General features: G+C 38.2%; 3 protein-coding genes across 4 annotated transcripts in view; 1 reads left to right on the top strand and 2 right to left on the bottom strand.

Annotated features, from left to right (window-relative positions):
- LOC144642876 (glycosaminoglycan xylosylkinase-like) overlaps positions 1 to 9,015 on the bottom strand; it is a 77,585-nt gene extending 68,570 nt beyond the window's left edge. The window contains exons 1-8 of one of the 2 annotated variants that reach the window (XR_013568810.1): positions 8,241 to 9,015; positions 6,760 to 6,846; positions 6,557 to 6,666; positions 4,774 to 4,945; positions 4,212 to 4,324; positions 3,523 to 3,604; positions 3,120 to 3,179; positions 1,629 to 2,296 (exon numbers count right to left, since the gene is read on the bottom strand). Coding sequence is in view for 1 of the 2 variants with exons in the window: in XM_078501973.1 (XP_078358099.1) it covers positions 2,071 to 2,296; positions 3,120 to 3,179; positions 3,523 to 3,604; positions 4,212 to 4,324; positions 4,774 to 4,945; positions 6,557 to 6,666; positions 6,760 to 6,846; positions 8,241 to 8,845 (1,455 nt within the window). In the remaining variant the exon portion in view is untranslated. Of the gene's footprint in view, positions 1 to 250; positions 2,297 to 3,119; positions 3,180 to 3,522; positions 3,605 to 4,211; positions 4,325 to 4,773; positions 4,946 to 6,556; positions 6,667 to 6,759; positions 6,847 to 8,240 lie in introns of those variants that run through there. The other variant, XM_078501973.1, reaches the window with a different exon arrangement.
- Positions 1 to 23,137, bottom strand: part of LOC144642781 (TNF receptor-associated factor 2-like) — an 88,026-nt gene that overhangs the window by 44,993 nt on the left and 19,896 nt on the right. The gene's annotated exons all lie outside the window — the stretch shown is intronic.
- Positions 9,236 to 19,507, top strand: LOC144643371 (mediator of RNA polymerase II transcription subunit 27-like). The gene is made up of 8 exons (XM_078502582.1): positions 9,236 to 9,435; positions 11,124 to 11,271; positions 12,423 to 12,529; positions 13,864 to 13,954; positions 14,438 to 14,542; positions 15,682 to 15,720; positions 17,235 to 17,312; positions 17,911 to 19,507. Exons 1-8 carry the CDS (start codon positions 9,236 to 9,238, stop codon positions 18,058 to 18,060), a joined length of 918 nt encoding a protein of 305 aa, XP_078358708.1. The 3' UTR covers positions 18,061 to 19,507.

Below are 23,137 nucleotides of genomic sequence, written 5' to 3' on the forward strand. Positions count from 1 at the left end.
ACTTGAAAGATGTTAAGTGGAATTTTTTAGCGTTTGTGTCAACCAACGGACAGAAAACTTTTGCACACAAAAGAACTTATAATAAATAAATTTATTTTGTATGCTTTATCTTCTGAAATATAATTAAATTTATATTCATGATGCATTGCACTTCATATCAATATGATCTTCAGTAAAATAGACATTTGATTAATTTTTATAACACTACCTAGCTAGTATTTCGTACGTTTCCCACTGCCCTTTTAAGAAAATCATTTAGTTAATGTTCTATTAAAACTAATATAAGCACAGTCGATTTCTAAGGAATGGCAACTTTTTGGGGCCAAAAAAGTAAAAAATCATTTTAAAATAACGTATTCTTCAGGAAAAACTATAAAGAAACCTGGTAACGGATAATAAAACTAGTAATTTCATTTCATTTCGAAGGAGTTAATTTGCATTCAGAAGCCATGTGTCAAAATTCGAGCTTGTTTAAGACACTACGTATTATTTCGACTTTCTCTTGAAGTCTTACCATATTTTGAAGTTTAATGTTATAAAGCCCGATCATTTTCATCTTTCTAGTACCGAACACCACTTGAGCAATGCTGCTTAATATTTCAATAGCAATGCAAACCACAAAGGCGCACAACAAAAAGTGACTTTCAGTGGAGGAGTGGGGAACATTTGTCACTTAACATTGAATGTAGCAATAGTTTTGAGCTATTGGTGAGCAGCATTTGCGAGGATCACCTTACGTACCTCTTCCAAACCAAACACAACTAGAAAGATTAAATAAAAAACTTTTGCCAATTTGTCCTTAAAATATTTCAGGTTTGCTGGAAGACGCACGCAAGAAAGCAAGCAAAGACAGACAAAATCTGGATTTCAGAACAGCAGAGTTGAAATGTCCGAAGAAGTGAAAATATAAATAAACTATACTAGGCGACGTCGAAGGTTGCAGGGGCCTAGATCCTACCGTTTTATTGTGCGCCTTTGTGTTTTAAAACAAACAAATACTTCTTTTGTTAATGGTTTGTTACTCATCTTTAAAAATAAATTATTAATCATTCGTGCATTTTGTCGATACTCATCGTTAGCGCACATTTACCAGAAACCAGAAGCATATCGGTGATATGCTTCTGCCAGAAACCCATAAGGGTTGAAACGTGTAACTCCCTATGATTCGCATGGCACAAAGCGTTTGAACATTCGTTTCCATTAAGTACCATATTTGGAAAATCAGGCGAAAAAATTAACCAATCAAAATTGCAACATTTGGATTAAATTCAGCGCGCGCTAGCTCGCGCTCGATGGCGTATGAACAAGCTTGGTTGAATAAAATTAAATTTGGTCAAATTCTGTCCTGTTTTATCGTCGTTAAGTAGTCTGTAGAACTTCACTTGGATACACTTAACGAATTTCTTTAGTTCCTGTAAGAAATTTACGGCATTTAGGTCGGAATCTAAGTAACTCACCGAAAAACCGAAATTGCTGTTGCGTGTCCCATTACGTGTGTAAAGCATTCGCGTACAAACTCTTCGTGTTTCCAAATATGGTACTTGGCAAAACTGAATATTCAAACGCTGTGAACGCGCGTTACACGTTTCAACCCTTATGGGTTTCTGCATTTACTCAATTCAAACCACGCACACCACGTAAAACTACGAAATAAATTTAACGTTAATTTTGGGTTTTTAAACATTCTGAACAACATGTCAAGGGCATTTACGTATTATTAATTTTGAAGTACTAGCGAGCCCTTTATTTGTTAGTGTCTTTAAATCTGAGGGAAATCAATTTAATGAGGAGCATTTCTTTCGAGAGAGGACCTTATTTAAGAGGACCTGCTATTTCGAGAGGAGCCAATTGCATAGGCTTCCGTTTAATCGATTAAACGCGTAAACAGATAGAGTATCATAACCTTGTTCCCTTTGGGCTAAAATATTTACTTTTGAGTAGAACATACTATATATATATTTCCCTTTCCCAAAATATCTTCTGAATGTACGTGACCAAAATATAATTTATATATTTCAAAATTTCTATCGAAACTTGCAAAATAAATAAATACGGCGAGTCGGATGAAATCTAAACGACTTCTTCAGAGACCAAAACTCTATCCTCCCCGTGATTTTCAATGCACATCTTTACCGTGTCAATGGCGATTTTCATTCTCCTATCGATAGCTTTGAAGTGAGGATCTGATAAAATCGGCGCAACGGGATCTTCTTCCGTCGCTTTCCGTAGAAGTTCACTTAAGGGCGTCTTTTTTCGACTTATCGCTTGAAAGCGATTCCAGGTGGACCGTCGAAGTCTGAAAGAGGCACAAATAACAGTTCACTAACAGTTCGCCCGATGCTCTGCCTAGCAAAGCAACTATTAAATGTCCGTTGCTAACCGCTAAATTCAAGCCTATGGCAGCAAATAGCAAATAAACTGAGCTACCAAACGAAAAGAAGAGCCCCGCTCTTTTTTTTCATTCTTGACTTTTCTTCGCCGATTTTTTTTTCGCCCGTATAGACTTTCCCCCGCCCCCACTAACTGCGCCTGGGTCTCCGAGGATGGTAATGATTTAAATCGTAGGTGAGTGAGAAAAGTTTAAAAGCAAAAGCAAGCACGTGGAAAAACGAGTGATGCAAACAATATTTTATTTTCCTTTGATTAGCTGAGAAGACAAAATCTTGTTAGAAGTGTTTTATAGACCTAAGAGAAGGCAAGACTGGAGTAAAGATAGTAACTCTGTAAAGTATTCGGAAATGTGCTTAAAAGAGAAGTTTAAACTATAACTCGAAAAAACAGCTGAAAAAAATGCTTGGGAAAACTGTAAGTACGTACTTTCTGTGCATCTTACATGTTAAAAAAATTCCCTTTTCCATATTATAATTAAATGAACAGTTCATCGACTTGCTGTATCAAATAAAAAGCTTCAGTCTGCAGTTGTGTGTGAAAATACTTTTCTGATTTGTAAATGCTCGAATAAAGTGTCAACTACTAATTGGTTTCTTAAAAAAAAAAACAATTTTAATCAAAGTTAGGACACAGTTAGAACACCAAAAAAGAGGAGTACACAGAGAAATGGAGACAATGAAAAAGTAACTAGTTAATTTTAAAAGACCTTATAATTGCTGTTGACTTACTTGCAACATTGATAAATAGGAGCAAGAATGGACATCTCATCGTGATGTGGATCACCAAAACTACAAGTAGAAAACGAAGCGTTATTATTATAGTATAAACTTTTACTTTTACAAAAGACATTTCGTAGAAGGTACAGTGACCGAATGGTTAATATTTGTTGTATTCATGATCCAGCGGCTACACTTTAATCTTTGCGCTGCTTTCTTGTAGGAAGAAGACCAATCTTGTAACTCGAGTCTTCGCTTTGTTTCGTTGCAGGATCAATTTTCATCGGTGTTAAAGACAACCAAGAGAAAATAATAATATTTTTCTCTTAAAAAAACAGAAATGGTCGGAAGCAAAATACCAAGTTCGCTGAGCTATGTTTTTGAAAGCTAGGCATGCGCAATTCAACAATGTTACCTCTTGGCATTATCCAAATGCAGTGGCATTCCGGTATCTCCTTCATCTTTGAAAGTCTCATAGTGATGTCTGTCTGCATTTCCTGATTATGAACAACATTCCTTTTTTTATTTATCAGATGAGTATAGAACTTTCAAGACTTCTTACGTCACCGATGGAAAACAAAACTGCAACTTTAAGGAACTGTGTCACGGAGTTTAGCCAAATTTAGAAATAGGTGCCACTAAATTAAGAGAAATGAAAAAAAAAAAAATAAAACTATTTAAAACAGTGAAGGGCAATTCCACTAACACACGCAAAATAATTTTAATGCAGTTTTTCTTTTTTTTCCTTTCTGTACATATAATATATATCTTTGAAGTAGTGTAGCTGTATTCTGTAAGTAGTGTGGCATTTGTATTAGTATTGTAATTTAGAGCAAGAAACTGTAATGTATTGTAATTAGAGTACCTGTATTAGTTTTTTTTTTGTAAGTAGTGTGTGAAATTTCAATAAAAAAAATGTTCAAAAAAAAAAAATTCCACTAACACAGCAAATACAAAAGACGGTAAGGATGGACAAAAATTGAAGAAGATTAAATCTGATTGCTGTACCTTCTTGGTACAGCGTAATAATCAGTGCTTCAAACCTCTTACATGTATTAACACCCAATGTAGACTGTAAATTCATAAAATACACGGGTTACCAACCTATTAAAAAGTCAAACAGCGCCGTATCCAGAAGATCTAGCAGACGAGGACCAGAATCAAAAGGCGATTTGTTCAGCACCTTCTTCTTACAGTAGTCATCATCTATCTCCCACCTGTGCAATCCAATTAATTAAATTAAAACCTTATAAAATAAGGGTGTATTAAACAGGCTGGATAAGAGGGGAGGGTTTTAACAAACCCTAGTTGATTCTGAGATGATGGAATACTAGACGGCAGAATCGGATATAGAGCATCAAGTTGAAGTCTCAATTCACTTAAAACTAGACTTGATTCTCGACTTTCCAGAACATCACCGGACCTAAACATTCTTGACTATTCATACTCCAGAAAAAAAAGATTTGTTTCTCAAAAGAGAGCAATAGAAGCTTTATTTGTGCAGGTACACGTGGCGGCTGTACAAGCGAAGTGTCAAGCTAAAACGACAGTGTCTTATTCAAAATTTTGGCTTGGGAGTAGAAGTATTGTAATCGGTCCTATACAATATGTGTATAGTACCAACCACTGTGTGAACAGCCCAGATAGACAATAATTATTTACTTACAAAGCCTTTCTGGTATCACTGTATGTTCTCTGCCAAGGGCTTGCCCACTTTGTAAGAGGCCATCCTTGTGGCAGCCATAGTGTTACAGAGCCCTCCATGATTGTACCATTGGCACATGCAGCATCTTTCTTCTTACAGTAGTAACAGCGGCCGTAGAAACAAGTATTTCCATCTACAAAATGCAATACACAAAGTGACAAACTGAACTTCAAACTTACAATTTTGTGATGTGTACAAACCAAACAATACAAGTTTGCTGTTTTGTTTCAAAGGATCGAGGAGAGTGCTCCTTTACAGAGAAATCTACTGGTCAGTGTCTTACATGTACAGTTTGTACAACACTGCAGTCATTTTCTTTCGTACTTAAAGGAGCTATTATCATGATATTTTAAGTAACTTTTCTGATGAACAAAAATACTTGCAAATCAAATGAAACCCCACACCAACAGTTTTCTAACGTAGAAAAACACCAAAGTAATAATAAACCAAAAATGAATAATGATAGTTGTGACTGAAGAAGATAAGTAATAGTAATTTAACTGAGTGGAGTACAATTTAGGGAGTAATCGGAGGATCAAGTCATTTCAAAATCGGCTGAGCGCGCAGCGAGAGGCCGATTTGAAATTACGAGCACGATTACGCCACGAGGACCAACTGAGCTACGAGAGACTCTCGTAGCTCAGTTGGTTAGAGCGCCCAACCGGTATCTGGGAGGCCATGGGTTCGATTCCGATCGGGGACTCAGATTTTTTTTTGTCCCACGCTCGTGTCATGTTGAACAATTTCTTCACTATTTATCACCAAGATTAAAATTTACCATCTCTATTATTTACTACACAATTTTGTAAGTTATAGATACGATTAAGGTGAAAAATGGCCATTTTTTATGATGCGTGGTCCTTTATTGGCATACATGACATGTAGCTCGGTACATGTGCACAGTCATAAGTGTAGGCAAGATAACGTAAGACAAGGTGCACTTGCCACAAGACATGGGAACATACACTGTAAGTGCACTTCATACTTTTCTTAATAATGTGTTCTCTATACTTGTCTAGTTGAAAGTTTGCATATTACAATTTTTCAAAAGGGCCTTTGAACCAAAAAGAAAAATTATCTCAAGTATATTCTAAATTTTAAACAATTTATCCAGAACACATAAGTGACAGTTTTACATTTTAATATTCCCATTCCAGTTTTTGGATGAGTTATGTGTCACATTTGTTTGCTGATTACTTGGTGATTTGCTAATCCATTTAAAAAAATGTAAACGTCATAAAACAATATGAAATTCTATAAGAAAAAATTAAACATCTTAAAATTATGTAACAAAAACATCATAAAACAAAGTGGCTTGTTGCTAGGCAATTTCTAATTCATTTAAACAATGTAAACATCATAAAACAATGATAATGAAATTCTACATGTACAAGAAAAATTATAAAATTAATCTAAAATCATAACAAAAAACGAAAAAAAAAAAAACATTTCAAAATTGTTTATTGCTGGGCAATATTTGAATTCATTTTACATTTAAAATGTGAGCTTCATTAAACAATCTGCCCAATGCATAGGTATTGTACAACTGTCCCATTAAATTTTAATTAGTGACAGGTCACCCTGTTAATAACTAATTTTCGTGATGCCAAGCACTGATCAATAATGATTTACAGCTGCACATGTACAATGTAGGTTACAGTAGGATCCTGTTAATTTGACCACTGTTGTACCAGAAAACTGACTGACTAAGCAATTTCATAGCTGTCTTTATTTAGGGTCTCACCCTTTTTGAAGAATGTGTCCAGTAGTCGCTTCTCTGCAATGGGTTCTATCTCGTCTTCTAAGTTTATGTTTCTTCCAACAACTGGTGGTGCTCTGTAGAAGCCTAAAATTCTATGGAAACAGTTAAATATATTGTGTGATTATCACAGACTGAGGTCATTCAAAAGGAAAATTAAAATAGACAATAAAAAATTTACATCTTACCTATCCAGATGAAATGCTGCAATTTCTCCATTATGTCTGTCAAAACCAGCATATGGAGTTCCTTCCACTATAAAGTCTCTGGGATACCTGTAAGGAATAATTTGCAATACCTGAGTTTGAAGGCTGTTTATTATTCATTCACAAATTGTCACGATGCACAAATAGGGTCAGGAAGTCCTTGATATCCAATGTAACAGATATCCCACATTATAACCCACCCATTAATTTTTGTGGGCGCTCATTGGATAAAACGCATCATGTGGTACAAAATTGGATGATGGGTATCATACAGTATACCCCATCTGGTTTGATATCCATCGCCCAATTTGATTGACAAGTACAAAACAAGCAAACAAAGTCACCTTTTCAGGTTCTAACAGTGTTCAAAATTAAGTAAACTAATCAACTTGCATTTATTTCAACTGCAGTTACATGTATGTTGTGATTATCACTGTAGGTTTTTTCAAATTTCCCAGGGATAAAGCATGTTGTAAACTTTAATTGAAGGGTTATAAAATAAATACCGTAAACCCCTTTCTGGTTTGCTGGTATAGTGGAGGATGATGCCCTTGGCTGAAAGATTATCCTCAAAATTTCACAGTTGCCCTTAAAGCTTCGCTTCTCAATCTTTCAGCCTCTGACATTATGCTTCAATATACCAGCTGCCTGAAGGAGGTTATTTACTAGAGTCCTAAGTCTTCCAAAGTGGTGCATTACAGTGGTGGATTCAGACCTTAAGATAAAAATGTACGTGGGGCCCCTATCATCCAGACCCCGTAATAAGAGGGGGCCCACCCTCAAAAACAATTTTTCAAGTGCTGCCCTATAGGCCTCTATTAATTTGGCCTAAAAATAAGGTGGGCCTCCCCCAGATCCGCTACTGCACTTCCACTGACATTTTTTTAGCGGTGTATATTTTTGGCTGACAATTTATTGAATTATAAATTAATTATCCCGCTCAACCTTGTGGAAAATGATTTTAGACAATTCACCCTACGCCTCATTGGCTAAAGGTATCAGGCAATATTCCACAGAATTTCACAGGATATTTTTTAATTTTAAAGATACTGACATAGCTTGCCAATATTCATTTTTTTAAGTCTTACAAAGCATTGCACAACCACAGTATTTTAGCTCTAAAATATTTTTCATTGACAATTCATTGAATAATAAAACAATTTTCCTGTTCAATCCTGCCAAATATCATATGAGAGCGAGGTAAACAAAACAAATATTCCAAGCAGATGATCAATATTATTATCATTAATCATTACCTGTTTTTATCGACAATCAACATCAATCAAACTCTCAACTTTTTGCTTTACTGATTTCTACTGATTGCAGATAACAATTGAAAAGAGCATCTAGCTCAAGTGGTCTCATTAACCTTTAAATAAATCTCTATCTTGGATTAGAAGGCTGGATATCTGCACTGGGCATTAATAATAAAATATAACTGTGTGCACCTCATTCAGTCTTACCTCATAGGCTTAAAGACTACTGTCTGTTTTCCTTCAAGAGTTATAGTGGCTTTCAACTGAGTCCCATGTCGTCCAACACCGGCTGCCACAATAGGCTTATACATCATGGCTTCTAGAATCATATTCATCGCATCAGGATCACGCGGAGCAGTGATTTGCCGAGACTTGACCATGTCTTTCCATACTGACCACGGATCATCGTATTCGTAGTCCACATCATTATTGGCGGCCTTTTTCTTGTGGTCTTCTTCCCGGATTTCTTTGTTGACTTTGTTGGTGTTTATATCAACAAATCTCTTTTCTACCTTGTGTTCAGTGTCCGTTAAATCAGAGTTCGTTTTCACGCGATCTGTTTCCTCGCTTGATCTCTGTACATGTTGATGCGAATGATCGATTCTGTTGAAATCCATTTCATCCACTGTAAACTGTGAATCACTATGAACAGAATGTAACAAAGGGTGTTTCGTGTCCGAGACACGCATTCGTAACCAAATGAACGGAACTATAAGAAGCACTACACACAGACAAAACGCAAAACGTTCCTTGAACTTCATTGTGCCAAAATACGCTCGATAGAAGACAGAAAAAGGCCACAGTTCCACCATCTTAGCCGATATCTAACATCGTTTCGCTCGTTCCTTTCATATTGGCTACAATTTCAACCAGGCATTATAAATTGATGAAATTAAAGTGAGCCCGATTTCGCTCGCAAGGGGGGTACGGCAGGGTTGACCTGAAATAATCCAATATGAAGCTGAGAATAACTAGACCTAAAGTTATTTCTCGTTACGAAATAATTTGATTTTATGGGACGTTCTGAAATTTATATAAAGTAATTGCATTTCCTTTATAAATTGTAACACAAGGGACACATCTTCAATTTATCAACCCAGGAGACCCAAGAGAGGCGTACTTTGGCATTTCGTTCAGCGGTTTGTCGCATGAAGAGTCCTGATATTGGACGTTTAGGACTGGCACTGGTGCATAAAGAAAACATGGCGGACAAAGTGAAGAACATAGATGAATGCATTTCAACTGCAAATAGTCTGAGGGCGACAGTGAACAAAGTTTTTCAAGATCTTGCAACTGATCCCGGTGTAAATAAGGAAACTGGAGATTCTTCCGAGTCTTCCAAAGGAGCAAGTATAACTCTGACACTAAAGAAAAATCTTACAAATGTCCACAAGGCCTTGAGGTAAGCGTCAATCTCGGGTAATCTAATATTAAATAATAATAATATTAAATAAATAAAATAACTGTACACTGTTCGGTTTTTTTTAGACGTCACATCTATATTTATAATTATTGTTTCTAAAATGCTTTAGAGACTCCAAAAATTACAATATAAAAAATATCAGTGAAATCCAAGAGTGCCCATCTCCCCTACTCTGGGCAAACCCCAGGCATTTGAGTTTTTTGAAAAAAAAAAAAAATGAAATTCTCCACTATGTTGGCAGCTTATGCACATTTTGTTGTCAGTAGTCAAATGTCGGAGTGGGAACACTTTTTTGTGTCCAATTCCCAACTATACGTAACCTGCGATCAGGCTTTATTTTTTTCGCGGCGGAGGGAAGGAGAAAAAAAGGAAAGCCTGATACAATTACATGTCAAGTCGTCTGCCGCCTCCTAGTTAAAATATCTTTCAACGTCATCGAGAATGTCGGCGATGCCATCAGATAAGCGTGATTACCGCCTTCCAATTATATTTTTACTCTCACAAACATGTGTTTGAATTAACCTTTTTGAACGAGCTGATCGGATGGTTTTTAAAATTTGTTTTCTGCAAAGGCTGATTTTGTGTAAGGCTCAGGTCAGACATTTCAAGGTCGTAGTTTTCGTCACTGTGTACTGGCACGATCGTCTGGCGTCTTTGGTGGTGTGATGTAATAATCTTCGACACCATTGGTGATAGATCACGCTCTTGCCTAATCCCGTCGGAAGCACCGCCAAAACATCTTTTCTTTCACAAACTATTCGTCGAATACACTCCCTTTGTTCGTCTTTACATGTTTTGTGAACAAAACTCTTGAGAGATTTTCTAAAAGCTAGAAGAACTCGCTCTCTACTTCATTCCGCTCAACACCCGCCACAATAACAATCATCTACGTGCGATATTTTTGGACCGGAAATTAGACTTGAACTCAATAAGCCAATCAGGATAGAGTTCTAATGTTGCCTTTTGTTTTCTGACCAATCAGAAAAAAGTCCAGATTCTGGACGTTTTACAGACGACTTGACAAGTAATTGTATCAGGCGTTCATTTTTTCATTGACCCCTCCGCTGCAAGAAAAATAACGCCTGATTGCAGGTTTAACTATACTGAGCTAACCTCATTATCAAATGGGTCTGCACTGGGGTGGGTGGGGGGGGGATGAGTAGTGGGCAATGGGCTTTACTGGATTTGATTGATAGATTGCCATTAAAGGTCAAAATAAATTTGGTTTAAAAAACAAACAAACAAAAAATCATAAACAGAAATTTATTTGAAAGCCAAGGTTTTATCAAAATAGTTTTGGAGTTTCACTGTCAGTTGAGAACAAGGCTCACTACCAGACTGTTTTTGTATGTTTTGTTGCTAAAAAAATAAACATCCTCCTCTCACAGAGTGGTTTTGGTTTCAACCAACCCCACCCATACTGCTGGCCTCTGGAAATTCCAGTTAGCTTTGTACTTTGTACTTACCTTTGTAGTTGTGTGAAGACCAAATCCTTTAAGGCCAACAGCTTCCTAATATGTGGTGAATCAAGGGGGTGGGGGTGAGGTTGAGGTGAGACTGGTTTAGTCCTAGATGCATACAGTATGTGGAAGCTCAATTCTCCCTTTGTGTTTTTTTATATTCATTGAAATAATTGGACTCACATTTATTCATGTTCTCTAATATAGCGAGTTGGATAAAGCAAATGATGGAATCTCTTCATCAGACAGCCGGTCCCTTTCTTTGGGAAATACAGGACTATTAAGCTTGGATCCAGTTGAAGACAAAACTGCTCTCTATGACAAACTACTAGAGACATATGACTGGCATGAAAAGGTAATAACTTAACATTGTGTACATGTTTACATCGTGATGCAAACATGAGAAAGGAAACCTCTGCAGCAAGTTCTTTCCAACTCACTTTCATGCCTGCATCAGGCTTTCTAAACAAGCATAAGTTGATTTAAATGTATGAAGCTATATGAAAGGCCACTAAAATCTTATAATACACAGTAACCGTGATAACAGTTCTCATTCTAAAGTACTTTCTATTAAAAACAATGGCAAACTGGAGAAAATTTAATAGAAGGAAATATCCCCCCCCTGCTGTGCTGATCCACACATGTACATGCTACTCTCATTGAATCCTATCTACAATGGACAGTTAATTCTGCTCTAGGGTAGCTGTAGGGTAGCTGTATTTATAATGTAATTTTACTTAACAACCAAAAAGTGTAAACAAAATCAGTGATCAAGAGTGGGTTAACCTTTGCCACAAACAGAATTTCTTTAATTATGGCTGTACTGTAAGTCTGTATAAACCCATATTGCCTTGTAGAAGGGTTTATGGTATACTGTACATGTATAGTTTACTTGATAAAGCACCACCCCCATTTTAGCTTCATTACCAATTAAGCACCGCATATGAAAGCGAAAAATAAGCGCTGCATTCATTCACAATTATGCGGTGCTTAATTCTCCTGGGTTACTTTATATTTTTTGGGGTTCAAAGTGGCTATAATTCATAAGTCTCTCCCTCATGTTATCGTATATAAACATTATGATTTTTTTAAAAGAGTGCCGCCCTCAAATATGCACCACCCCCAAGTAAGTGCTACAATTGAAACACTAAAAATTTAAAGAGTGTGGTGGTGCTTGAATCGAGTAAATATGGCAGCACATTTTACAGTTCTGTGCTTAGTGTTCAGGCCTTTGATCAGAAGCTAGACTAAAGCTGACTCTGTTGGTATACAAACCTTGCTTCAGTTCAAATGAGAATTAATTATAGTGTAATCATACTAACAAGTTGCTAATCTCTATCATCATAAGGTCACTCCAAACCTCATTTTTATACAGAGGATTGGTTGCATTTCACAGGATTGTAAAATGGTCTATTGGGTACATGTACAGTTGAACATTTACCAAATATTTATGGCTTGATATTTGTAATAAAAAATGTGATTTTTTCTTTCTAATGTAACTGGCAGCTGACTTCAGAGGCTCAGCAGGCTTTATCGTGTTTGAAAAGACATCATCCCTCTGCTGTACAAAGCTCAGATTACTCAGCAAAGAAGGCAAAGACAAACTTGAGAGGGTAGATATTGAATAACCTGTTTGTACTTCAGAGGCTGGTACATGTAAATTATTAGAAGAAATTTAAGCAAGCAGTCCTTTCATACCTGTAGCCTCTTCTACTTTCTTAGAAGATTGAGAGAGAAGTTTGAGACCAGAGAATCACAATAGCAAAGGATGGTCGTGAGCAAGGCAAACTTATGGGCATGATATGTGCTGCCACTCGAGTTGCAATTCTAGGGTCTCACACTTCTTTCATTATTAAAGGTGTCGCAATGAACTAGAGCTCTACATGTAGGCTGTAAGCAGTGTACATATCATTGGGTCATTGGTATCATTGGTCACACAGTGATGTCACTAAAAATAGTCAAGCAAAAATACTGTAACGAGAAGAGCAGGTGGAATGATACAAACGTGTTTCTACAGTACTGACAGTACTGAGATAGTACCTAAAAAATCTGGGAATATTTTCAAAAACCTGAAGAATATATTTTTAAAAACCTGAAGAAACTCAGAGTAGTAAACTGCACCAGCTGTGTCCAGGCCACTCTTTGTGTGAAAAAGGCAGAAAGGGTCGTGGATCTACAATCTGTCCTTGGTTGGTTTTTAAAGGGGCTATGTCATGGTATTATAGGTAATTTTATTTATTTAAACTTCAAATTGGCAGAGCAAAAGTCTTTTATTGGCAAAATCACGGCCACATAGCAAACAAGGATGATTTTCGAGCATTGTAAATGACACTTTCATACAAATTAATCGAGATAAACTTGAAAAAAGTCGGGCCGACGTTTTTCAAGTAAATCTGAACGCAATCTGTTTCAATCTTCGCGAATTTTGCCCATCCATACCCCTTCTTGGCCTTTCTGTGTTTCTTTTGAGTTTTTCTACAGTTCTAAGCCGTTATTGTGATATTTCAGTTAATTCTAATGGTCAGTGCTGAAATTGCCTAAAATTGTGTGACATAGCCCCTTTAAATGCATTAATTTTGCATACATGTACCAGAGGCAAAGCTGGTCCAGGCCAGCCTCCCATCTTTGTTGCTTGCCACACAATCTTTCCTCAGTCTGCCAAAAGAATGTGCACGACAAGCCAAAAGAGTGAGAGAGAGCAATCTTGAGAGAAGAGGCTGGTGCAGGAATTATAGAAGACACAAATTTCAGGAGGATTGTTTACTTCTCATGCAAGCACCCCCTGGAACTTGAACCCTATATTTTCTCCTGTATTAGCTGCTATGTTGATTAGCTATAAATTACTTGTTCACTAATAGTAAATAAAATTGATATGGAATTCATGTAATAGGCGCACAAGTTCTTGAGTGTAACAGTGTAATTAAGTCTTGCTTATTGCTTGTTTTAGGGAAATACAGAAGGCCCTGCAGGAGTGCAAGGCCTTGTATCCTCGCTTAGAGCTGTCATCATCTACTGCATATGGTGCTCAAGTCCTTAAGGTAAGCGTTTTTTTTTCTGGTGTTCAGTTAATAATTATTATTATAAGCTGCACGTATGTCACAATAAAGCTACAAGGACGTTTTAAGAATTTTAAATACTGTCTCAGTACTGACGCTCAAGAAAGGTTGAGATGTATCTAATATAGCCTGAATTTCAGACGTCCCTCTCTGGTCGCCTGCTTTGATTATGATTAAAAAAGCAAGAACGTGGATACGTTAAAAGTCAACTAGAAAATTATTTACAAGCGCATTTTAACAATATTATCTTGCTTAGTATATAATCACTGCCACACTAACCTTTATAACATCTATTTAACTTTTTCGTAATAGTAACAAAATAGTGACTGAGGAATAAACATACCAATACCACAGCAAACATGAAGCCTTTTCGTATGCTTTTTTGAAGATTTGCTAAAACTGATAACATTGTTCCCTCATCTGATAAGAACATTACTAACAAAAGATTTGACAATTCCTTACCAGGTGCTTGTACCAAAGACGCTCAAGGCTACAATAGTGCTGCGCATGACAGAAATCGACCAGGTTATCGTAAGAGGAATACAGGAGAGCTCTCTTCTGGAAAAGGAGGTGAATAGTTTTGACTGATCATGAGTACAGTGCAACACAGTGACAACTTGAAGATGCCGAAACGTTGCTTATTCTTGTCGCATTTTTATATTGAAATCTCGAATAAAACACAAAACTCGTGGAAAACAAGTGAAAAGGCAAACACTATTATTTTGCCGATTAGACAAAAATACAAAACTATATAAAGAGCAAAATGTTTCACTAAGTAATGTTGTACTTATTAGCCTCAAACCTCTTTTCACTTACCATGAGTGAGAGTAAGAGTAAGAAACTTTAGGGTAGGGTAGGGCCCATATGGCAACAAGGCAGGTATCCATAGGGCCCTGGAACACTGAAAGTATTAAGTATAATTTGCAGAGATGATTGGTCGAAAAGCTCGGACTATGATGCAATATTCACCGTGCTAGGCGGTGAATATAGCATCTCAAGGTTTGGCTACTAAGCTGTGCCGCGTTTGCCATCCAGGCCAGTGAACATGGCGGCATTTGTTGAATGAAGATTACCCTCGTTTAAAAGAAATCACTCCAAGTCCTGAATATTTAAAACATTGGGAATTTTGCAAATTAACTGCCAAGGCTTTTGGACCGAAATTTTTTTCAAGAGATGGTGTTCAAGGCATTAGAATTGATCGTAAACATGATGGTTTTGGAGATCGCACGTGGCCTTGTACTCAGTCAGATCGACTGGCAAAACATTATTTAGTTCTCTTCTCACCGGAGCTAGTAATTTCGAGAGGATTCACACAATTGCTCAGAAGTCACCAATGATTAAACAAAGGTACCAGATATCTATCTTTTTCCTAATGGCTCGTGGTTCCACTTGAGTTTTGAACATTTTCTGACGTCATTTCTATGGTCTATAAGAGTGTAGACCATGGAAAAATGTGGTCGATTTGTTAAATATACAGACTGTACAATATGGCAACGAAGTTTGACGTCATTTGCCTCGAAGTCTGTTAACTGATAAAAAACTTTAGTGGTTACAGTAAACGCTTTTCAGGCGCCCTTTCGGGCTAGCTATAATAAAATGTCAAAGACGGGAAGGTCTAAACTATATTGTGAGCCACCTTAAAGCTGCCCTGCAGCTCTCCATTTTGTCGTTAACTTTGCTCTTATTTTGATTTTGGTTCTCTTTTGTAGGAATCACAGTCTCCCTCGTGTCATGCTGTATTTAGAAAGGTACTTGCTTACTCGTGTTCTTGTCTCTTGAAACAGCAGATAGAAAGGACATTTAGTATAGGTAATCACATGGGGCCGAATAAAATTAAGGATTAATATCACGCGTGTTTTCAGAAGTTGTAGAAAATGCCAGAGTCGCGATTGCGAGGAAACACGTGATTACTTGTTTATGACATAGAGGGCAAAATTTTATGAAAAATGTCGATGCCAATAATAACTTAGCTTATGTACAGCGCAAAGCTTAATTTGGCTCACAGCTTGCGAAACGAATTAAAACGTTCCTCATAATCCAGCAAATCTTGACGTTCGGAAGAAAATAACGCTGACAGTTGTATGCAATGAAAGGTATGAAAGTCGTGAAAATGATAAAAAAGCTAATAACAACTGAACAAGCGAACACTCAATAGAAACGTAAGCTTAATTTTATTCACCTGTTTGCACGCTGTTTGCACGTTTTGAAGCTTTCCTCTGCGAGCGGCTTCACATGTCAGTCCTCAACATAGATAACAGCAAACGACGACCCCAAACAAATTTGTAGAAGTAATTTGTCCGGTAAATGTGACCTTCTTTCACAGAACAAACTATATATGTCCTCCTTTATATCCTGGGTTGGTGGTGACGAGTCTTAGAGATGACAGAAGTGAAACGGAGATGTCAGTTGCCGGCCGCTATGAATGAGTTTGAATCGTCGCACACTCGCAAGTGTCTGATGCAATTTTTGTACCGTTTTCAACTGTAATAATCTTCTGTTTCAGCTTTCGGATCTTCGTTTCAAGCTATCACCCCGTTTGCATTCCATTTTCATTACATATCTGCGGAAACGGAAGTTAAATTTCGAAAAGATCGATGTACGAGCGAACGCTGTGCTTGAAAAGTCTGCTCAAAATCCCGCCGTCTTGAAGCCAACGAAGTGCAGCGCGCTCAGCCAATCAAAAACGAGCAATTTTCCTGTTTGTCCAATCAGGATCAAGTAATTTTGTCTGGGGGGAATACCAAAATTAAGGAAAATGCCCTCTGTCTCAGCCAATCAGCATTCAGTAATTTTGCCCTCTATGTTTTAAAAAAATAAACACAAAGGGAGTTTTTTGGTGCGTGTTCGTCCCATTAGACAGCCGTTAAGCTTTTTTAATGAGTTTAAGGGCTTCACGGCTGGCTGAAGCTCTTGGCGTATGAACAGAGGATGAACAGAGGTCCGTGCAAAATGGCATATTGCCTTTGCTGAGCTTGCATTATTTTGAATACGGGCTCACGTCAACCCGTCCGGCTCTTCAAACGTCAACTCGCGGTCATTGGGGCTGTACGCTGGCATAATAATAGCGGTTTCACGTGTTTAGTCTGCAAAACCGATGTATGTTTGAGCGAGTACGATACCCCGCCCCTCGAGAAGGAGAGACTTAATCGCATTATTATAACATGGTTTGAGTGTTGTCACGCTATACTCTGTAAGAACGTTTTGTGATGATTCAAGAATCGGCTATCAGCATAACGCTTTGTTTGTAATTATTACCTCACAGATAACAGATTATGCCACGTCTGTGGTATTGCATTACTACTCTCCAACTGATCCCACAGCTCAAGTGCGAGGCTTCTTGGTAAGTTGAATACATAATTATTCATATATCTTGTTATCCAAATGTGAGGGTCGTACTGGAAGAATATGGGCCCTAGGCCTTGACAGTACGGATCATGCGCAGCGAGATATTCCCCAAGTTAGATAATCCTGAGCAAGCTTGGTGAAAACAAGAGTGGTTGCACAACATAGAGGAATTACCAAATTGTACCAAGGATAAAATTAATGAACCACAGCACTTCATGTGGTTCATTTTATCCGTGGTACAATTTGGTATTTCCTGTGTTTTCTATTCATTAACATATAGTAATACTACCATACACCAGAACAAAGGAGAATAACAATTTGTACTAAGGGAAAATTGAACCAGAACAGAAGAAACTATCTTTTCTTATTATTGAACCGTCAATAGAGTATTCTGATTAATTGATTTGAGTTGTTAGGCATGTAATTACGTTGAATACCGTTTCGTGGCTGATTTGGTTGTAGGAGTCACTGACTTGGACCGTTTTACCTCTGTTACTCATAATTTGCCCCCCTCACACTTGGGTTGAAATGCAATATTTGGTCTCATCTTTAGTACAAGAAGAAAACATTGCCGTTGTTGCTTTGTCTTTCAGAGATGGTTGAACAGTTTTCAAGCACTTTTCTCCATTAAGTGTGTAGGCTGCGGCCATCACTTAAAGGAGGAAGCAGACAATGTACTACTGCCGCCTTGCTGGCGAACATACGAAGATCTGTCACCCTACCACTACCAATGCAGGCCCTAGTTACTGTGCCGTTTGCTAGAGTGGATTGTTGGTTAAAGGGCATTGTACAAAGAGAAAACGGAAAGAAACTTGCGACAAATTTTATAAAAAAAGGATGACGCAAGGATAACGCAAAGTTTACGCGTCGCTGGCACAAGATTGGTGCAAGATTGACGTACGTGTAGTTGTAAAAGCGCTCGCCTCTCCCATTTGTGGCCTTAGCCTGCGTGGCCGGCGTTCAAAAGGGAAGAAGAAGGGGAGTTCGAGCGTGCCGGCCACGCAGGCTAGTGTGGCCTGGGTTTTATTGCGACATGTTGCCATCTGTGGCTTGAGTTCGTTGTTGGTTCTCTTCTTGCACCAATGGTTTTTCTTGCGACTTTTCTGAAATCGTGCGCCGTTAAAAACATCTGATATTTTTAAAGTTCAATTATATCTGAACAATAGAGGACCCGCATGAAGACGAGTTTAACACCGCTATGTGGCTTTCCTCTGTAATAAAGACAAATAGTTTACATGTATTTATTTTTCAAGTGCGTTTCAAGTCAAACTCTGAGAATTGACTGAGCCCCTAGTTAGGGTAGCTAAGCAGTGGTAGCCTTATAGCGGCATGTGCAGATTTACCATGTGCAGGCTAATGTGGTTTGTACTTTTACTTGATTGGAGGTTTATTATTCGAAAACTCTTCGGCACCTTTTCCGAATGTGTAAGCGAAGGTGCCGAAGATGATTCATACATTATTCTTGTACTTAGTATTTAGTATGAGTTCGATGTATGTGGTGTATGCTGTACTAATCTGAAACACTATAAATGAACCAAGAATATTGCAAGAACTCCAAACTGTTGCGCGCCTGATCAGTTGGCTGTTAACATTAGCGTGGCTGCAGGGAGGTAAACTCTGGAACGCTTGTTTTAATTGAAGTGGTCATAACGATACTTGGGATAATTAACTCGGCAATCCCTTACAATGAACACTGGCCTCCCTTTATTTACTTATCAAATGGTATTAAACTTGCTAAAAATATAAAAAAAACAGCAATAACAACATTGCAGCAACATTGCATAAGTCAAGACACACCTCTGAAATGAAAAAGTATAAAATACACGGACTACATAATGCAGGGTATGCAAACAGGGTATGCACTTGTAAACTCAGGGTATGCAAACAGGGTATGCACTTGTAAACTCAGGGTATGCAAACAATCTTATTGATTCGAGTTTGTGAGTTTAGGGTATTCCCTCATACAGGTATATGTGCGGCCCTTAAGGGTTTTTGAGTCGTTTGGTCGGATAGGTTTGTCTAAAATGGAGTGGTGTGTTTTCTGTCTTTTGTCTTGACTTGTGTATGGTTAAACGGAACTGCTTTTGTGTCCTATCGATTACTCATCAATGCCAATGACAAGTCAGTGATAGCACTGATTACTCATGGATGACCCAAGAACAAAGTACGCTTCACAACCCAAAATCAAGCTTTGAAGGACACTTTGCCTGATTTTTGATCTTCGATTATATATAAACACTAAATGATTAATAGATTAGTGTCAAGTAGTCAATGAAATGGATGGCTAATCAATGCAATCAGTCACTGAAAATTTTGTGGCCTATCGATTTATAATCAATTGCCGATTGATAACCGGATATAATTTTTGACTTATCAGCCCCTTGTTCATTGATTTTTATCGATTACTCATTGATACCACTGATGTTAAATGTCTCGATCTTGGCGACTTGAGAAGAGTGGTATACCATATTAGTCTTCAGTCATCTGTTAAAGTGCCTATGAAGTAAAAAATAATTTTGCTCAATTTGTTTGTTTATGTCGTAGTAAGCACGAATATGCTTGTTTAAGCGATCAAAAGCGCTTTTTTCTAGTATTTTTTGAGCCTCGAAGTTTGGATTTCGCAATTTGAAGTGGGTCCTTTTCGCGCGCGGCCAAACGCTCGGGTTTCACCGGAAATGACGTACTTAGTGGTTCTAAAGACACCAGGAATATGGCGTAAAGAGAGCAAAGAGGGCTGGCGAAAGCTATATTTCGGCTTTTGAGTCAAAAAAAGGCAATTGCGCAAACGAAACTGCAACAAATACACTTTTTTTCCTTTGGTGAAGCTTCGCAGAGTAAATGGAAGCGAAATTTCCATGTGTATCGCCGGTAAAGCTATTCGTTCTGAAAACGCAAGAAGAAACCAATTCTGTTCCGTCGGCAGTTCAAGGATCGCTGTTCTCAGCACACGCTCTTCCTTGCCACAAATGAAACGGTAAATTCATGAAGCGAAGAGGAAATTTATTAAAAGAGTTGTCTCTGTAAAGGATATGGTGGTCTCTATATCATTCTGCCCTGACTAGCCGAAGAAAGATTTAGCAGTCGCGCCAGGAGTTTACAACATGCTACACAGCTGGGTACAGTATTCGTGTGATTCTTTTATTATGAGAATTCGTTCCTCAAAATTTAATTTATATGGTTAGTAGATCGTTTTATCATTCGTAAGGTAGCAGTCGTTTCCTTTCCCAAACACTTGAACTATCGATCGCCAGACGCAAACGAATACGTCTGTGAAAGAAGCAAAAATATGGAATGTAAATTTGACTAATCGAGTGAGTTAGAAATGCTTGTTTGTTTTCAAGTAGCGCGCTTCGAATGTTGTCATTCACGTCTGCTGGATCTATGTAAATTTCCGGCAGTATTCTAATAATGGCGAATGCAATTTTAAACAATACACTGAGATCTTGAAAAATCTTGGACAGATTTTACGGCTGCCTTCGCCGGAATTCAGTTGCCGATAAACACGCACTGTATTTATCGTATCCGGATAAAGACGGTTGAAAATATACCGTAGGGCTAACGTACCATAAAGAGCAACAACTGCAGTTCTGTTTATTCTTGAAGAGGAAATTTTTGGTTTCGTTTAAGTCAAAAAGTGCTAATCTTGAGTGTGAAGAAGTGCTATCTTTCCGTGTTGTCAAGTTTAATTATGTCACAGTGCTCTCACGCTTCGGAGAAATATGTCAGTCCACTGTACTTTCCCAAACAAGAACACAATCAAAATGAAAGCGAGAAACTGATCGTCACTTGTATTAAAATCACCAAATCGTGATATAATACCAAATAACCACCGGGATAACGGGATAAGCGTACCGTAACCTGAATTTACACAATCGACAAGCAAGCAACCCCGGCGCGGCAAGCAGCTCTCGTGTCAATCGGCGAAGCACATTGCGACGCTGCGAAACCAGTCACAAAATCAAAGCCCGTCGATGTATGTTCTTTAGGAAACAATAACAATTTTAGTTATTCATTTATTATAGGAAATTTCTCATTTGAATCTTCTTCGCCGAACTTCCGGCACAGGCAGACAAGTCTCTGTGTTTGAGGCCGCGTGACGTAAGCGTCACGGTATGCGCTATTTGATCCCATACATTTACTGTAATTTGTAACGATTGACCTCCGCTTGAGTCAACTGATCGTTAGAAATGCTCCATAAAATACTGAATTTCGCTTCTTTTCATCCTAAACTTTGATCTACTGTAAGCCAGATAAATAAAGTTCACTTACCTTTCATTTTTTGTGTGATCTTTTGTGTTTTTATGGGGTTTTTGGGCCGTTAATTCCTCCATGGTCGTCACCGCCCCAAGCTAAAGTAAGAAAAAATGACAAGGCTGGCAACTTCGATGGCCCGCCGAGATCGACAGCCTCCCAGTTTTCGGCCAATTTCTCCAATTCCACGAGTCGCTCGACATCCAGCCTCTGGCAAGTTAAAGGTAGGTAATTTTCAAAGATCTGTGCCAAAAATCACCGCAATCGATCGGTTCTAACACGCTTAAAAGCCGCCGCGAATTTCCAAGTTCGCTGCGAAATCGCCATCGTCAAAGGATGTGAGAAAGAGAGGTCAATCATAACGCCGATATCAAATTCAAATTATTCAAAAACAACGGTCAGATTACGCCCGCCAGCGACAAAATTAACCCTTGCCCCATCCCACAGCGCACGGCATGTCAGACGAAAAACCCCTATCAAGAATTTGCGTTTTCTATAGTTATGCTTTAAGCATTCACTTTTTCAATAGCCCATTAATTAAAATTGTGCCTCTTTTTTAGGAAAACAAGATGTAGAGCTAGCAAAAAAGGTTATGCAGTTTGCTGTTATCACAGACATGCCTTGCGCTGTGGGATGGGGCAAGGGTTAATTTTGTCGCTGGCGGGCGTAATCTGACCGTTGTTTTCGATTAATTTGAATTTGATATCGGCGTTATGATTGACCTCTCTTTCTCACATCCTTTGACGATGGCGATTTCGCAGCGAACTTGGAAATTCGCGGCGGCTTTTAAGCGTGTTAGAACCGATCGATTGCGGTGATTTTTGGCACAGATCTTTGAAAATTACCTACCTTTAACTTGCCAGAGGCTGGATGGCGAGCGACTCGTGGAATTGGAGAAATTGACCGAAAACTGGGAGGCTGTCGATCTCGGCGGGCCATCTAAGTTGCCAGCCTTGTCATTTTTGTCTCGTGTCGTCATGACGACGTTGTCATGACGACACGAGATAATTGTACAGGGGGATATTTTCCCGCCATGTCAATATTTTTCCCGCCATGTCAACATTTGCTTTGTGAGGCCGCGGAATTTTCCCGCCATGTTATGAAATTCCGGCGGCATCCGATCACAAAACAAATGTTATCAAAGAATAATTGTTTCTTTACAAAGGTCGCAACTAAAGCGCTGGTTCATCAAACAGTAAGTTAGGAGTATTTATTGTAAAGGGCTTATTATGTAAAAATACAGGCACGCTATAAAAAAGAGATGACGTTTTTTTCTGAACTTGCAGCAAACGAGCAAATTTTAAGTGGTCTAACAGGCAATAAAAATGGAACAGAAATAAGGCCCCTTTTAGCTGGCAACAGTGCCTATCCGCTAACGAACTGGCTAGTGAAACCCTACCCGGACAGAGGACGCCTGACTCAGGAGCAGCGAAAGTTTAAAACCTAAAGTTCGGTGCGCTACGATCTGTAGTGGAACGAGCATTTGGCATGTTGAAAGTTCGTTGGAGAATTGCGTTGAAAAAGGTTGAACAAAAAACGAGCATTTTTTAAAAGACTATGATTGCTACG

Source organism: Oculina patagonica, chromosome 1 (assembly GCF_052425735.1).
Source record: "Oculina patagonica isolate OP01 chromosome 1, crgOcupat, whole genome shotgun sequence".
Classification (NCBI taxonomy): domain Eukaryota; kingdom Metazoa; phylum Cnidaria; class Anthozoa; order Scleractinia; family Oculinidae; genus Oculina; species Oculina patagonica.

What these genes read in the sequence shown, in the direction of transcription:
- LOC144643371 (XM_078502582.1), top strand. Translation starts at nt 9,236, where the DNA reads ATGGCGGACAAAGTGAAGAACATAGATGAATGCATTTCAACTGCAAAT. An exon ending in CATATGACTGGCATGAAAAG is followed by an intron (nt 11,272 to 12,422) that starts GTAATAACTTAA and finishes TGTAACTGGCAG; the next exon opens with CTGACTTCAGAGGCTCAGCA. An exon ending in CTCAAGTGCGAGGCTTCTTG is followed by an intron (nt 17,313 to 17,910) that starts GTAAGTTGAATA and finishes TTTGTCTTTCAG; the next exon opens with AGATGGTTGAACAGTTTTCA.